The sequence below is a fragment of the Silurus aristotelis genome, assembly GCF_946808225.1.
Source record: "Silurus aristotelis genome assembly, chromosome: 2".
NCBI lineage: Eukaryota > Metazoa > Chordata > Actinopteri > Siluriformes > Siluridae > Silurus > Silurus aristotelis.
Window position 1 is genome coordinate 13,503,032 of NC_139575.1, and position 14,840 is coordinate 13,517,871.

General features: G+C 42.2%; 2 protein-coding genes across 4 annotated transcripts in view; both read right to left on the reverse strand.

Annotated features, from left to right (window-relative positions):
* sned1 (sushi, nidogen and EGF-like domains 1) overlaps positions 1–14,840 on the reverse strand; it is a 107,668-nt gene that overhangs the window by 50,329 nt on the left and 42,499 nt on the right. Inside the window, exon 1 of one of the 2 annotated variants that reach the window (XM_083568626.1) lies at positions 854–1,521. The exons of the other annotated variant lie outside the window; for it this stretch is intronic. Within the exon in view, the coding sequence (XP_083424752.1) occupies positions 854–1,060 (207 nt within the window). The 5' untranslated portion in view covers positions 1,061–1,521. Of the gene's footprint in view, positions 1–853; positions 1,522–14,840 lie in introns of those variants that run through there. 2 annotated transcript variants of the gene reach the window in all.
* crocc2 (ciliary rootlet coiled-coil, rootletin family member 2) overlaps positions 2,419–14,840 on the reverse strand; it is a 58,095-nt gene continuing 45,673 nt past the window's right edge. For both annotated transcript variants that reach the window (XM_083568416.1, XM_083568417.1), the window contains 12 exons: positions 13,018–13,185; positions 12,431–12,815; positions 11,978–12,105; positions 11,454–11,574; positions 11,163–11,326; positions 10,480–10,731; positions 9,507–9,695; positions 8,532–8,681; positions 8,177–8,377; positions 6,774–6,905; positions 6,268–6,447; positions 2,419–3,806 (listed from right to left, as the gene is read on the reverse strand). In XM_083568416.1, the coding sequence (XP_083424542.1) occupies positions 3,723–3,806; positions 6,268–6,447; positions 6,774–6,905; positions 8,177–8,377; positions 8,532–8,681; positions 9,507–9,695; positions 10,480–10,731; positions 11,163–11,326; positions 11,454–11,574; positions 11,978–12,105; positions 12,431–12,815; positions 13,018–13,185 (2,154 nt within the window). In that variant the 3' untranslated portion in view covers positions 2,419–3,722. The remainder of the gene's footprint in view (positions 3,807–6,267; positions 6,448–6,773; positions 6,906–8,176; positions 8,378–8,531; positions 8,682–9,506; positions 9,696–10,479; positions 10,732–11,162; positions 11,327–11,453; positions 11,575–11,977; positions 12,106–12,430; positions 12,816–13,017; positions 13,186–14,840) is intronic.

Below are 14,840 nucleotides of genomic sequence, written 5' to 3' on the forward strand. Positions count from 1 at the left end.
CTAATCTAATCTTAGATCTGTGCCGCTATCTGCAGCGTGTCTTATCTTGTCTCTAGCATGCATTAATATTTACACTCCTCAGTGATATGCGAGATGCCACTCCACACACACAAACACGTGTGACTCCACATGCGAACAAGCAAGCTTCTGGTGCGCTCACTTTCTTGCACTTGCCCACACAAACACACACACACTGAGAACTCTGGGCTATTTCAGCCGCACTTGCCAAGATCCAAATCCATCTGACTTCATTATTCTGAGCAGGATCAAGGCAGAAATACAATATTAAAAGCATGAACACAGTTGTTTGAATGGCATCTGGTGGTTAGGGACACGGTGGTGGAGTGGCATGTCAGCCGTGTCACAGGCGTGCTGCTTTGGGCATGTGACTTCACTCATCTTTTCTTAGAGAAACGAGACCTCGATCACTGCCCATTGTTGCCATGGCACCTCGGTCAGGTTTGGCAAGGCACGAGGAAGCTCTCTGTGGCATTTTCGCAGATCAATTTGAGGGATGGCACAGGTGGCACTGGTTTAAAGAAGTGTGTGTTAGTGTGTGTGTAAGACAGTCTAATCAAAAGCATCCTCTAAATCACATCCTAACAATTGATAGGAAAAGTATGCTGTCTAAGAGTATGACAAGCAAACCTCCTGCACATGTGCCTAAGCATCCAAGCCTGATCTCTATCTGACACACACACACACACACACACACACACACACACACACACACACACACACACACACACACACCAATAAAGCTGCTGAGTGAAAGAGCCGATTCTTTGGCTTGAGTCACTCTTACTCTCTTTCTCTCTCACTCTCTCAAAAACACACACATTCCAAAACTCACATAGAGCCCAGTATGCCGATCTCCAAAGAAAGGGAACGCCACTGAGATCTCCACCAGTCCTGATCCACCATCATCCTGTGTGTTGGTCCGTGAGTCACCCTGTTCTTGTCCAAATGGGTAAAAGTCCTCAAGAGGGACAGCTGACATCACATCGCTTGGCCACAGCAGCATACACAGGCAGAGCAGCAGCTGCCTCAGCCGTCCCATCACTTACGCTGCACTGGGTCCTTAAGCACCCGGAATGGGGCAAACAGGACACTGCTGGAGTCTCCAGCTCCTGAAATGCTTCCTTTTGTTTTTAAGTTGTTCTCTTCACTTTCCTCTTGTCTTCTCTGCCCTCAGCTTTTCTAGGCTGCTCCTGCTGCTCTTACTGGAGCTTCTGCTTTACTAAAGAAAGGCAGATTCCTTGCATTCTGTGTGCTGCTGGGTGCTGGAGAGCTGCTGTGCTCTGTTGCTGCTCACTGAAGTGAACCAACTGAGTGAGGGAGTGAAAATAGAGTAAGAGAGAAAGAGAGAGAGAGAGAGAGAGAGAGAGAGAGAGAGAGAGAGAGAGAGAGAGAGAGAGAGGCAGCAAAATGATTTGGATTTTTTTTTTTTTTACAATCCAGCAATTTGGTCCCTGATGGTTAGCTTAGAAATATCCTCAATAAAACCTCTATTCTGCCTGCCAAAGGAGTTCTTTCAGGACGGGCCCCACCCCCCCTGGGGATTCACTACCTCGCATAATTAGAAGCACACAGCCAATCACCGAGAGGGGGCTGGTAACTGGAAAAGGAGTGGGCAGGGCTATGATAATCAAAGGCGTGCAGCCGGCACACTGACAGGGCATTTGGGCTTGCACACGCTGGTGGAAAGCACTCTAACTCTACTGCCTGCCTATACACACACACACACACACACACACACACACACACACACACACATATATATACACACACACACACACACACACACACACACACACACACTTCAACTCACACACACACGAGAGCAACAGACACTTCATCAATATAAGATCAACACTAGAATGCCAATCACGTCTAGTGAACTCAGTGGCTCTTATGTAGGCCTCGCATGAGATGCCAGTTCAAAGCGAGCAATATATGTGAAGCCCCTCTGGTTTGGATTACCGTGGTCTTCTTTTTTTTCTCTTCCTGAAAATCAATTTCCCAAGTGAATTCATCATCCAGTGCGTGAGATGTCTAATTTCAAAGGCGTATGAAATAACTGCGTTTAAACAAAAGCACAGCAAGGTTTGGCTGGCTACAATACAGACACTATCAGGCAATAATCTGTATATGGAGGATTTTGCGCTAAGACTCTTTTGGCAGTTGACTCTGAGGACCATGCTCCTCTCCGAGGAAGAGAGAAGAGGAAAAAAAAGATCTTTTTACAAAGTGGGTTATTAGTAATACTAATCAAAACCTGGAGCCAAACTGTCACAAAGGAACTTCTGAGGCAGTTTTTAACTTGTGCACACACATCAAAACAAGTTTGTGCAATTATTCACATGGCAAAGCCAACACAAATATAGCCAACGTCACAAAAGCCACACATCAATCTGATCACTGTTTCATCACTCATTGTGGGTTTATTTGCGCATAAATAAAATAATTTCATGGAGTGAAGCTGGAAAAAGAAAAACCCGAAAAACCCAAATCAACAAGCAGTTTCTTCTTAATTGTTCACCAAACATCAAGCACGTATGTCTGAGTGGTAACATGGTGCTGAAATCGTCATGTTTTTGAATTAACTGACATTAAGTTGTTACAATGATTAACATTAAATATGATCAAAAAAATAAATCTGAATGGCTTCTCTAGAGTTGTCATGAATGCTATGCTTTGATTCAGAACTCAAAAATGACCTAAGCATTGACAGATGAAAACGATTGCATCTCATTATCATTAAGCTCCATGTTGTTACATGTAATAAACGTATTAAATAAGTGACGCACGACATAAAAAAAACAAAAAACATAAAAGAGCAGAATATTCTGTTAGAAGTGTGTGTGTGTGTGTGTGTGTGTGTGTGTGTGTGTGTGTGTGTGTGTGTGTGTGTGTGTGTGTGTGTGTGTGTGTTTATGTGTGTGTTTATGTGCTAGCAAGCAAGTTTATATCTTGGAGGGGACCATATGTCCTCATCAAGATAGGAATCATTTAAAAATTTGGACCTTTTGGGGTCATTCTGACTTGTGTATCAGGTTTTTTTTTGTTAAAGAAAAAAAATTACTTTTAGTGTACTGAGGTTAAAATTAGGGTTAAATATAGATGTAGGTATAGCACTGATTAGCTGCATTAATAATTATCAATAAAGGGTCCTCAAAATGATGGTAAGAAAAATGTGTGTGTATATACTGTATGTGTGTATGAGTTTTTGAGTTTTTGTGTGCGTGTGGGTGTAAGAGGTAAACTAGCAGTTGCCATCCTCACATTGTAGCGATCATCATCAGGCCAACAGGGACACACAGAGCACACTAACACACGCCTCAGCCGCATGCCGAGCAAATCCTTAAAACAATTTGGCACTTGCCGAGCGTTTTGGAGAAACAGTGATCTCTTTGTTTGTTGTTGTTGGGGTTTTTTTATGGTGTCAATCAGGATTACTGAGGGGATTTGTGCTCATGTAGTCCAACAGTCCTGCGAGTGATTTCTTGTTCTTTGAGTAAGAGTGTGGGGGTGTGTGCTCGCGTGCGTCCGTTAAAACCGCTTATTATGTGGACATCCGTCTGAGTAGCCACTGCAAGCCATGTTGGCCCAGCTCCATAATGAGAGACGGCAAAAGGGAGTGTGTGATGAAACATGGGCTTCGCTCCATGGCCTTAGAAGTCAGATCCAGCAGGCCAAATCACACACACACATACACACGTCTAGTGCCCGGGCTTCAGCATTTGACTCATGTAGGTCTGTCTTCTGCGTATCTCCTGTTCCAGCTGCTCCTTCAGTGTGGACACCTGATCACACACACACACACACACACACACACACACACACACACACACACACACACACACACACACACACACACACATTACTGATTAAAAACAATCTGACTGATCTTATCAGCTTATTAGCAAACTCCCAGGGAATGGACTTGGTGTTTTAGAGCAAAATCAACAATGCAGTCTGTACTGAGGGCCTGAATCTGACATGGCTCTTATAAAGTGCCAACCCTGCCCATGCAAAATTTCATACATTACTAGGAATAATCAGCAGTTATGGATAAACAATGGCAATTTGTTCTAGCTGTTTTTATGTAAAGCTTATTCACTATCATTAAAAGCTATTGGAAGATTTACATGCTGGGTCTTAGTTATGTTTGATCCTGACAAGAGCTTGAAAAAGGTGCACTACAGTTTGATCTAAGGACTAGTTGTCATACTAAATTTTACATTTTGGCCTGTAAACCCACTCAAATAACAATCAAATGCCATTTGTGACCATTGTAAATTTCATACATTCAACAATTTTTGTAAATGAATCTGTATACACTGATTAGGCATAACATTATGACATGAATAACACTGATTATGTCTTCATCATTGCACCCGTTAGTGGGTGGGATATATTAGGTGGCAAATTAATATTTTGTCTTCAAAGTTTATGTGTTAGAAGCAGGAAAAAATGGGAATTTGAGTGAGTTTGCCAAGTGCCAAATTGTAATGGCTAGACAGAGCATCGTCAAAACTGCAGCTCTTGTGGGGTTTCCCGGTCTGCAGTGGTCAGGATCTATAAAAAGTGGTCCAAGGAAGGAACAGTGGTGAACCCAGTAGTGATCCAATCCTCCAGATGAGCTACTGCAGTTCAAATTGCTGAAGAAGTTTATACTGATAATGCTCGACGGGTCAGGACTGTTTTGGGACCAACACAAAATTAGGCAGGTGGTGAAAATGTAATGCCTGTTCATTGTATTTCCACATTGCTTATCTCAAGGATTTTTTATAAATTAAATTTATGAATACAAATGTGTAAGTTTACTTTTTCCATAAAAAAAAGTAGACGTTTTTTTACATTACAGCACAGTGAAATTCGTTCTTCGCATATCTCCTCTTGCTCAGAAGCTGGGGTCAGAGCGCAGGGTCAGCCATGATACAGCGCCCCTGGAGAATAGAGGGTTTAGGGCCTTGCACAAGGGCCCAAGATTGGCAGCTTCGTGATACTTGGGCTTGAACTGCTGACCATCTAAACAGTAAACTAGAACCTTAACCATTAAGCTAGCGCTCCCCCAGTAGTATAGATGCTGCTAAAAACCCCAGAATCCAAAGCTATTAAATAAGAAACATCACCAAGGCAGTATATATACTGCCTTTAAAATAAACACTTGCCTTTATACAAAAAGAAATCTGGGAGGGGAAAATGCAAACTGAACTTGCTAAATGCAAACAATATTAGTATCTATATATGTATCTATCAGTAAATATACTATCAGTAAATATTTATAGTTACATGCTGACTCTTATTAGTTGTCCAGCTATTAATGTTGTCCAACTTAGATTTCTCTGCTTAAAAAACGTCTACTTTTTTAATGGAAAAAGTAAACTTACACATTTGTATTCATAAATTTTATTTATAAAAAATCCTTGAGATAAGCAATGTGGAAATACAATGAACAGGCATTACATTTTCACCACCTGCCTAATTTTGTGTTGGTCCCAAAACAGTCCTGACCCGTCGAGCATTACCAGTATAAACTTCTTCAGCAATTATGTTGGTAGAAGAATGCTGAGGATGGAGCCACCAGGTAGGAGGAAAAGAGGAAGGCCAAGGAGGAGGTTCATGGATGTGGTGAGGGAAGACATGCAGGTAGTTGGTGTAAAAGAGGCAGATGTAGAGGACAGGGTGGTATGGAGACGGATGATCCGCTGTGGCGACCCCTAATGGGAGCAGCCGAAAGAAGAAGAAGAAGACCAAGGCAGTTTTAATAGAAAATCTAAGTGCCTGAATAAAATCATCCTGAATATAGGAACTATGAGGAACTTTCCCCACTGACTTGCATACTTAAGTCACTAGCACTAACTAATAGGGAGGTGGTAACTAAGTGGTTACAGCATGGGACTTTGAATCTGAAGGTCATGAGTTCGAATCCCAGCCACACCCAGCTGCCACTCCCGGGTCCCTGAGCAAGGCCCTTAACCACATAGCTGCTCAGTTGTATGAATAAGATAAATGCAAGTTGCTCTGGATAAGGGCGTCTGCAAAATGCCATAAATGTAACTGTAACTCTGATTATGGTCCTTAGTACCTAATAAAATGCTAATGAGTTATGTAGTGTGATCCTCCTATGAACGATGTGACATTATTAGGGCTCTAATACTTGTCATGACCTTGTCATCTGGTTAATAATCATGTAATTAAACATTGTCCTCTGTCCCCTGAGCTTTATGCATTGAGTTTTTACCCCTCAGTCGTACTCACCTGTTCCTCAAGGCAACGAACTCTCTGCCGGTGAGCTTTTTCTCGAGCTTGCAGTGCCCGCTCTGCCTGCTGTTGAGCACCACGCAGTCGTCCGGTCTCCAACTCTACTTCCTGCCTGTGCCGAGTACTAACTTCCTGAAGGAGCTGCGCATGAGCCTGCTCCATATGGGAAAGTTGGGACTATACACACACACACACACACACACACACACACACACACACACACACACACACACACACACACACACACACACACAGTCACTTTGCTAAAGAGACCTGGAGGCTAACCAGTAAAGGGTGCTTAAAGTGGAAACAGAATTTTGATGAAGTATATTTCTCACATCTCTGGTTTCAGTGGATCGGAGGTTCGAGTTACTGGATACTGATTTATCCACTCATTTATCCACAAGTATTTGAATTTATCTCTCTTTCTTGCTCGCCCTATGCCTATCTGTCTTTCTCTCACTCATGTTTTATCTTTGTCTCTGCCTCTTTTTCTCTCTAACCTTTAGCGTGTTGGTTTGTGTTTGTGTCTCGCTCAGCTCCTGTTCCAGACTGCACACTGTCTGCTCCAGCTGCTCCTTCTGATGACCAACACACACTGCCTGCTCTTCACGACTCCGTCGCTCCTGTTCCACCTGGTATAAACATATGCCCACACAGAGACACACACTGATTTTTTCTAGTTACATGCTGTTGTTCTTAAAATGTTATTGTTGATTCTCAGTTCTATAGCTCAAAAATATGTATAATCGACATGTGTCCAATAAAACTAGGCACAGTACTAAACACTAATTGATAGAAGTGGTAGCTCAGTGGATAAGCTGTAAATGTAGATATGTAGAAAAATATATTTAATATTAATCTTGATTATGTAAGGACTAAAATAGAAAGGATTACTTTAGGCAACCACCCCAAAGCAAATTGCTTTCATACAACAGCACATTCCTGTTATGCCACAGCAATTGAATTTTTTTTATTCGTTAACGTTTTACAATGTGTAATATTTATAGTTAGGCCACTTGTATTTAAGCAGCTATAAATAGTTCTCTTTTCCCTTATAAACTGTTTCCTCACCAGCTTTTTTTTCTCTCCCTTATGAAGTGAATATGACAAAGAAAATGCAGCTTGTCATGGTACCAAGAAACCAAACACCCTTCTCTCCTAAAGACTTGTCAGAAAATGTACAACTCTATCTCTGACTGTTATAAAGAGCTGCCAGTGGAAACACAGAAAACCATATTAAGGATTAGATAATGTACTGGAATAAACACCTTTAATGTAATCATGTGAATTGTCTTGAAGCCAGAACAAATGTCAGAAATGCTGCTTTTAAAAATAAACCTTCAGACCTATCAGAATTAATCTTTCAGCAGAAGTGTAGTATAAGTACAATCCTGGCACAGTGTAAGGCTTTACTTACAAAAACAGACTAATGTGTGACAAAAACACCTAATGTGTGACTCAAAATCTCAAAGAAACTGTAGCAGATACACAGTAATATGTTCCAATAAATTTCAATCAAAACTGAAATTATTTGTATTTGTATTGAAAATAAATGGGTCAAGCCACCAAATATTGTCTTTGTTTATTAAATCTTATTACAGTTTACTAATCTTTACTGTCCTTTTTGTTTTGCACCATTTATTTTAATGTCTCCACAAAAAGTTCCACTATTACTACTTTTCACGAAGCTCATATAGGCTTTATAGCAGTTAGGGGTTATAGAGTTGTTGTACAGGATTGGAAAGCCAAACGTTCGTTAACACGATAGAATAAAACAATATATAAACATTTCATTGAAAGAGATAAAACAACACATATGCTATATTTGAAGTACATTTACTCCACATTATAGCTTTTTATTGTATAGACACTGGACTTTCACGATTAAGATGAGAACCGCTACCTTCTCAAGTGTGCGTTTAAGGGAGGTCTTGTCTTTGCCAAGGCGAGCAAGCATCTTCTCTAGCTGCGTCTTGTCCTCCTGCAGGCCTTGCACTGAGGTCTGTAGGATGTTTACTCGCTCCTGTAGCTCTCTCTTCTCACTCTGCAGAAAAGCACAGCTATCCTGGGTCTCCTGCATCTCCTGTTCTCGCTGCCGCACAGCCTGAGATCCACAGGGATTGACATAGTTGCAATGTAACTAATGGTTTCATAAATCACACAAGATTCTTAGGATATGCAAAGTTTTATAGAAGTTACAATGCTCTTCGTATGTGTTTTTTTTACTGTGTATGTGTATATGAATGTACTTGTGCTACCTCCTGCAAGCTGTGCATGTGTTTTTCCAGTTCTTTGATTCTGAGCTCAGAATCATCCTGGTTTCCCAGCAGGTTCTGCAGCTTGTCATTCAGGATGTGGTTTTGTTTCTTAGTGTCCAAAAGAGCATGGCGAGCCTTCTCCAGCTGCTCCTGTACTCACAAAAATATGGTCCTATTTTTTCCCCCGTTCCCCCATTTCCTTCCATTTTTCCATTCAAACCCAGCATTTGTATAATACTCTTTCTCTATCTCAATAGTGCTCAATAGTGCTCAAGAGTGTCAAGAAACATTAATGGCATTTTCCGCCCTTTTTATTGGCATGGTCTGACAGGTCATGAGCAAACTGCAGGAGATTTATACCAAGCTCGGTGTTTTTGTTTGCACAGCATCTTTAAAACTCTGTTTTCAAATGAAGGCTTGAAAGCCCTCCAGAGATGCTGGGAGAAAAGTAATGACTCTGCAGCAGTGGTTTATAGCATAGCTATCCCACCATGCTGACGATTCATGGGAAGAAAAGAAGCTCTCAATGAGGGGGAAAAGTTACGGCGCGATGGCGCGACGAACCCAGAGCCGTAGGCAGGGGAGTCAAACGATCGATTCAATGGGAAGGCTCCATTAAAAATTTTATGGCACGCATTTTACATCAAGTCATAATCAGAGCCTTTGTGCCTGTGTGGTCAAGCCAGAGTGAATTAGCATGTTCATTAGCTAAAGACATGGCAATGTTAGACCCTCAGTAGGACCATTAGTTTGAGAGTGTAAGATGATATTATAGCAATATATTCGAAAGTAAACATTAATTTAAATCCAAACTACTGCCAGAGCTGCTGTTACACTACATTAATCAACACATCACCACTGGCTTGCTCATTAGGGTCAAACCTACAATTTACATTAGTTCTGAAATTAATCCTCAAGTAATTAAAATACAAAAATTAATCAAAGCAAATTTTTTTTCTTTTCTTGTCTACCGACCTGGAGTGTCCTGCGATCGTGCTCGCTGGCCGAGAGAGCACTCTGAAGCTGAGCGGCCTGCTCCTGTGCAGCTTTTGTACTGCAGTTACTCTCATTTAGAGCTGCTGTTAGGTTCTGCAGCCTCTCATGCAGCTGAGCATCCTGAAGTTCAGCACGGGCAAGTGCTGTCGCTGCTCTCTCATTTTCCACCTGAAACACAGCCACAACACATCCTAGCTGTGATCATTGCCCTGAGGACAGTTTGTACATCACAACTGGGCATCTAATGACATAAAACTAATTATGGGGTCACGTTATGTGCCATTCAATGACAAGACATTTCAAAGTGTTTTATTCCTCTTACTGTCAGAGAACCACCAGTCACGCCTCCCTCCAACGTTCAACATTCTCGCTCAACCTCTCCCTTCTATTAATCACCTTAACCAGTTTTCAATTAACCCGTCCCCTTTAAAAGGTCCCTCTTCCCCTTCACTCGCCGTTTGATCTACCATATACCTTCCTTAGATCATCCGGACTATCTACTTCTCCTGCGATCCCCTGAGTTTCCTATGTTTCTCGCTACGCTTCTGGTGAAGCACGCTACAGCTAAGTCTATTATTTCCTGCACTCCCGTTTCTTATTCTCCTGTGTTTTTTCTGTTAAAGATCAATAAACGACACCTTGTTTTGCTTCCGGTTTTCGACGTCTGGTGTATTCGTGACACTTACATTTGGCAAAAAATCTAAAACATTCTTTAAATTCAATCTGCATATATATTCACTCTTACACCAGCTTTGCAGCTGGACATCAGTGCTCTTATAGAAAACTCATCACCGTCTATCAGAATCAATAACTAAGCACTGCTGTGGTATAATATTAAACAAATTACATTTTCACATTATCTTTTCTTGACCTATATCCTAACACATTAAGCTTTTGTGCATGCCAGTAATTAAAGTTTGTAGAACAATAAATGGCTTATCATGATGTTCACCTTGAGAAGAGCCGTGTGCTGCTCGCTTTCCCCCAGTTCCCTTCGTAGACTGGTCACTCTCTCCAGCAAGGCAGCACGCTCAGATTCCAGCTCTCCAGTTTGCAGCCGTGAGCGTTGCAGCTCCCCTTCAAGAGCACGATGGTTAATCTCAAACCTGGACACTCGTTCCTCTGTAACCTTACAGGCCTCTTTCAACTTCCTGCACTCCTCAACCAGTCTCGCCTCAGACACATCGGCCCGCTCCAGCTTCTCCTACACACAATATGTTTTTTTTTGAGCCTATGATCTTATTTATTACATAGCTGTCTTATTCAAACCATGCAGTGACAAAGGAAGGTGTGGTTTCATTATATTTGGGGAAATGTTTAACAAATTGCTATATTGCTGTACATCATCTGAAAAGTGTACTGTACATCATCTAAAAAGTCAAAATTAATTGTATAGAAGGCTACATGAAAGAGAGCCTTTTGTCTGTGCTTACACAGAGAAAATGGCTGAATATCTTCACCTTATGCTTAGCTAAAGTGAAAGGTTTGTGTGTTGAGAAAGAGAAAACCAAAGTGAAAAAAAAAAAGCTAATTCAGCGAGTGCATATTCCAGTTTTCCATTTGATTATAGCATCTTGTCGATTATAGCATCCTCTCTCAGAATAGTCAAAAAGTTTTGGAGTGACAGAGTGATACCTGCAGAGCTTTGGTTCCTGCCTCAGCTGATTGCAGGCTACTTTTCAGCCTGGACAGCTCCTCTCCCATGATCCTCCTCTCTCGGTCTCCACACTGCACTGCATCCTCCTGTAGTGTAAGTGAGGCCTGAGCCATCTCTAACCGCTCCACCAAATCACGTTTCCCTGTGTCCACACAAACACACATACACTGTAGCATTTACAAAGATGTATCCAACCAGGATTTAATGTTTTAATAGTATACACTCATGACAGTTAGATGTTATGTGGTATTGTAAGACAGAGATCAGACCCTGCTCCAGCTCCTTTAGTGCACGCTTCATCTGCTGCACCCGTGTGCTGCTCTTCTCCTGACTAGCCTGTAGATCTGTCAGTTGCTTGCTCAGATTCAGTACCTGAGACTGGGCCTCATCCTAAAAGAGACATATGTCAGCTTATGTTCAGTCCAAACTGGGCATTTAACTACTATACAAATAATACCTTAGTGCATATGACAAAAAAGCTCTGTTTTCGTATGTGAAGAAACATTTAGCCTATGTTTGTTATAAAGCAAATATTTAAATCTAATACAAGGAAAAAAATAAAATTTTTCAACAGATAAACAGAAAAGCTATTTTAACAGAACTTGACATTTTTTTGTCTGCACATCTGTATACCTGGGCTAGCAGGCACCTATGTATGCGAAACACTGCTTACAGTGTCTTGTGTTATTTTATGGTTATAAATAAAAGTGTCTTATCAGTGTGTGTGTGTGTGTGTGTGTGTGTGTGTGTGTGTGTGTGTGTGTGTGTGTGTGTGTGTGTGGGTGTGTCCTACCCTCTCTCTCTGGGTGTCTCTGAGCTCCTGCTGGAAGTTACGCAGAGCCACTTGCACAGAGTCCAAATCCAGGTCTCCGTCTTCTCCGACAGATCGAGCTGGAGAAGAGCTACATACACGATCACCACCTAAACACAAATGCGAACAAACAGATCACCTAATCTTGCACACAAATGAATGTGCATACAAAGCTACATGTTTATCGCTACTTATATCCCCTATATAAGAAAGCACCAAAAACATTTTCTTTCACAGACTTTGGTTTATTTGATACAAACAAATAATGTTGCATTGTTGCCTAAATGTATTCTGTGTATAAAATGCTTTATGATATAATTAAATAAAAGTAATTGAACCTCAAATGGAAGTGTTTTTTGCATTTTTTGTACAATGTAGTATCTGTATGTTTGTATTTTTAATTTGTAATTGAACTTGTTGTGAATTGTTCCAAACCTTTAAAAGGAGATTGAGTTCTCCACGGTGATGGGTTCCTCCCTCTCGGCCTTGGAGTGGGTGATCTTGACCCACGCCCAATGCCCAGAGTGCGTCTAAGAGCAGAGGTCAGACCACTCATCTTGTGCTCCAGATCAGCGCGTGCAGCATCAGTCTTTGCAAGCTGCTCCTCCAGTCCTTGAACTCGTCCCTGTGCTAGACTCAACTCCACATTCAGGTCTCTAAGCTTCACCTGACCCTCCTGTAGAGCCGCTTCTAAACAGGTGATCTTTTCCTGGTGACACTGCTGGCTCTGCTCAAAGTTGACTTCACGCTGACGCTGGGCATCCTGCTCGACGCGCTGTGCCTCCTCCAGCTCAGATACATGCCGCTGCAGTCCTGCCATCTGCCATGAGCACAAATGTACATATAATACAGTATATACATGTAACGTGTGTGCATTTCCTAGACTTTTTAGTAAATTAGATGATAGGAGTATGTGTGTTTGTATGTGTGTGTGTGTGTGTGTGTGTGTGTGTGTGTGTGTGTGTGTGTGTGTGTGTGTGTGTGTGTGTGTGTGTGTGTGTGTGTGTTAATGCCTGCCTCACCTCCTTTAGTGCTGCTTCTCGTCCTGCATCACTCTCCAAGATTCGCTGTTTCAGGGCAAAGTTGTCCCTCCTGCTCTCCTCCTCCTTCAGCTCGTCTTGAACTAAACGAGCCTTAACTTCACTCAGTTCCTGACTACGTTGTGTACACTCTGCCTCTAGAGTCTTTACCTGAACACACGCACACACACACACAGTTTCTAGCTCTCACTCGCTAGAATATATGGTAAATATATGGACCTTCATGTGCTTTGAAAACATCCCATTCCAGATGTATTCTGTTTTTTCTGTTATAATAAACTCCACTCTTCTAGGAAGGATTACCACTAGAGTTTAGAGCATGACTTGTTATTTGCAAACAGTAGTAAGGTACTATGTAACCCAGCCATTATGGATGCACAAGCCAGTGCACTCTTAGTGCCGGTCCCAAGCCCGGGTAAATAGGGAGGGTTGGCTTAGGAAGGGCATCCAGCGTAAAAACATGTGCCAAATCAAATATGCGGATCACAAATGAGAATTTCATACCGGATCGGTCGAGGCCCAGGTCAACAACGACCGCCACAGGTATCGTTAGCCGACAGGGTACCGGTGGAAATTGGGCTACTGTTGGCCGAAGGAGGAGAAGGAGAGGAGGAAGACGTCTACAGAGACGGCAGGGAAAGGAGCAGTGTAGGAGAGTGGAGGTTCGGGTTGGTAATTTAAATGTTGGTACTATGATGGGTAAAGGGAGAGAGGTAGCTGATATGATGGAGAGGAGAAAGGTAGATATGCTGTGTGTTCAGGAGACCAAGTGGAAAGGGAGTAAGGCCAGGAACATTGGAGGTGGATTTAAACTGTTTTATCATGGTGTGGATGGAAAAAGAAATGGTGTAGGGGTGATTCTGAAGGAAGAGTACAGTAAGAGTGTAGTGGAGGTGAAGAGAGATTCTGATAGGGTGATGATCATGAAGCTGGAAGTTGAAGGGATGATGATAAATGTCATCAGTGCCTATGCTTCACAAGTTGGCTGTGAGATGAAGGAGAAGGAAAAATTCTGGAGTGAATTAGATGAAGTGGTGGATGGTGTACCTAGGAAAGAACGATTGGTGATTGGGGCAGACTTTAATGGGCATGTAGGTGAAGGGAACAAAGGTGATGAGGAGGTGATGGGTTGGTATGGTTTTAAGGAGAGGAATGTGGAAGGGCAGATGGTGGTAGATTTTGCTAAAAGGATGGAAATGGCAGTGGTGAACACTTATTTTAAGAAGAAGGAGGATCATAGGGTGATGTTTAAGAGTGGAGGAAGGTGCACACAGGTGGACTATGTGCTATGCAGGAGATGCAACCTGAAGGAGATTGGAGACTGTAAGGTGTTGGCAGGGGACAGTGTAGTTAGACAGCATCGGATGGTGGTCTGTAGGATGGTTTTGGAGGTGAAGTAGAAGAGGATGAGAGTGAAGACTGAAAGAAGAATAAGATGGTGGAAACTTAAGGAGGAATAGTATAATGTGAGGTTCAGGGAAGAGGTCAGACAGGGGCTCAGTGGTGTTGAAGAGGTGTTGGATGATTGGGCAACTACTGCAGGAGTGATGAGGGAGGCAGCTAGAAAAGTACTTGGTGTGACATCTGGAAATAGAAAGCAAGACAAGGAGACGTGGTGGTGGAATGAGGAAGTGCAGGAGAGCATAAGGAGAAAGAGGTTGGCAAAACAGAAGTGGGATAGACAGAGTGATGAGAAAAGTAGGCAGGAGTACAAGGAGATGTGGCAGCAGGTAAAAAGGGATGTGGCGAAAGCCAAGGAAAAGGCATATGAGGAGCTGTATGAGAGGTTGGACACTAAGGAAGAA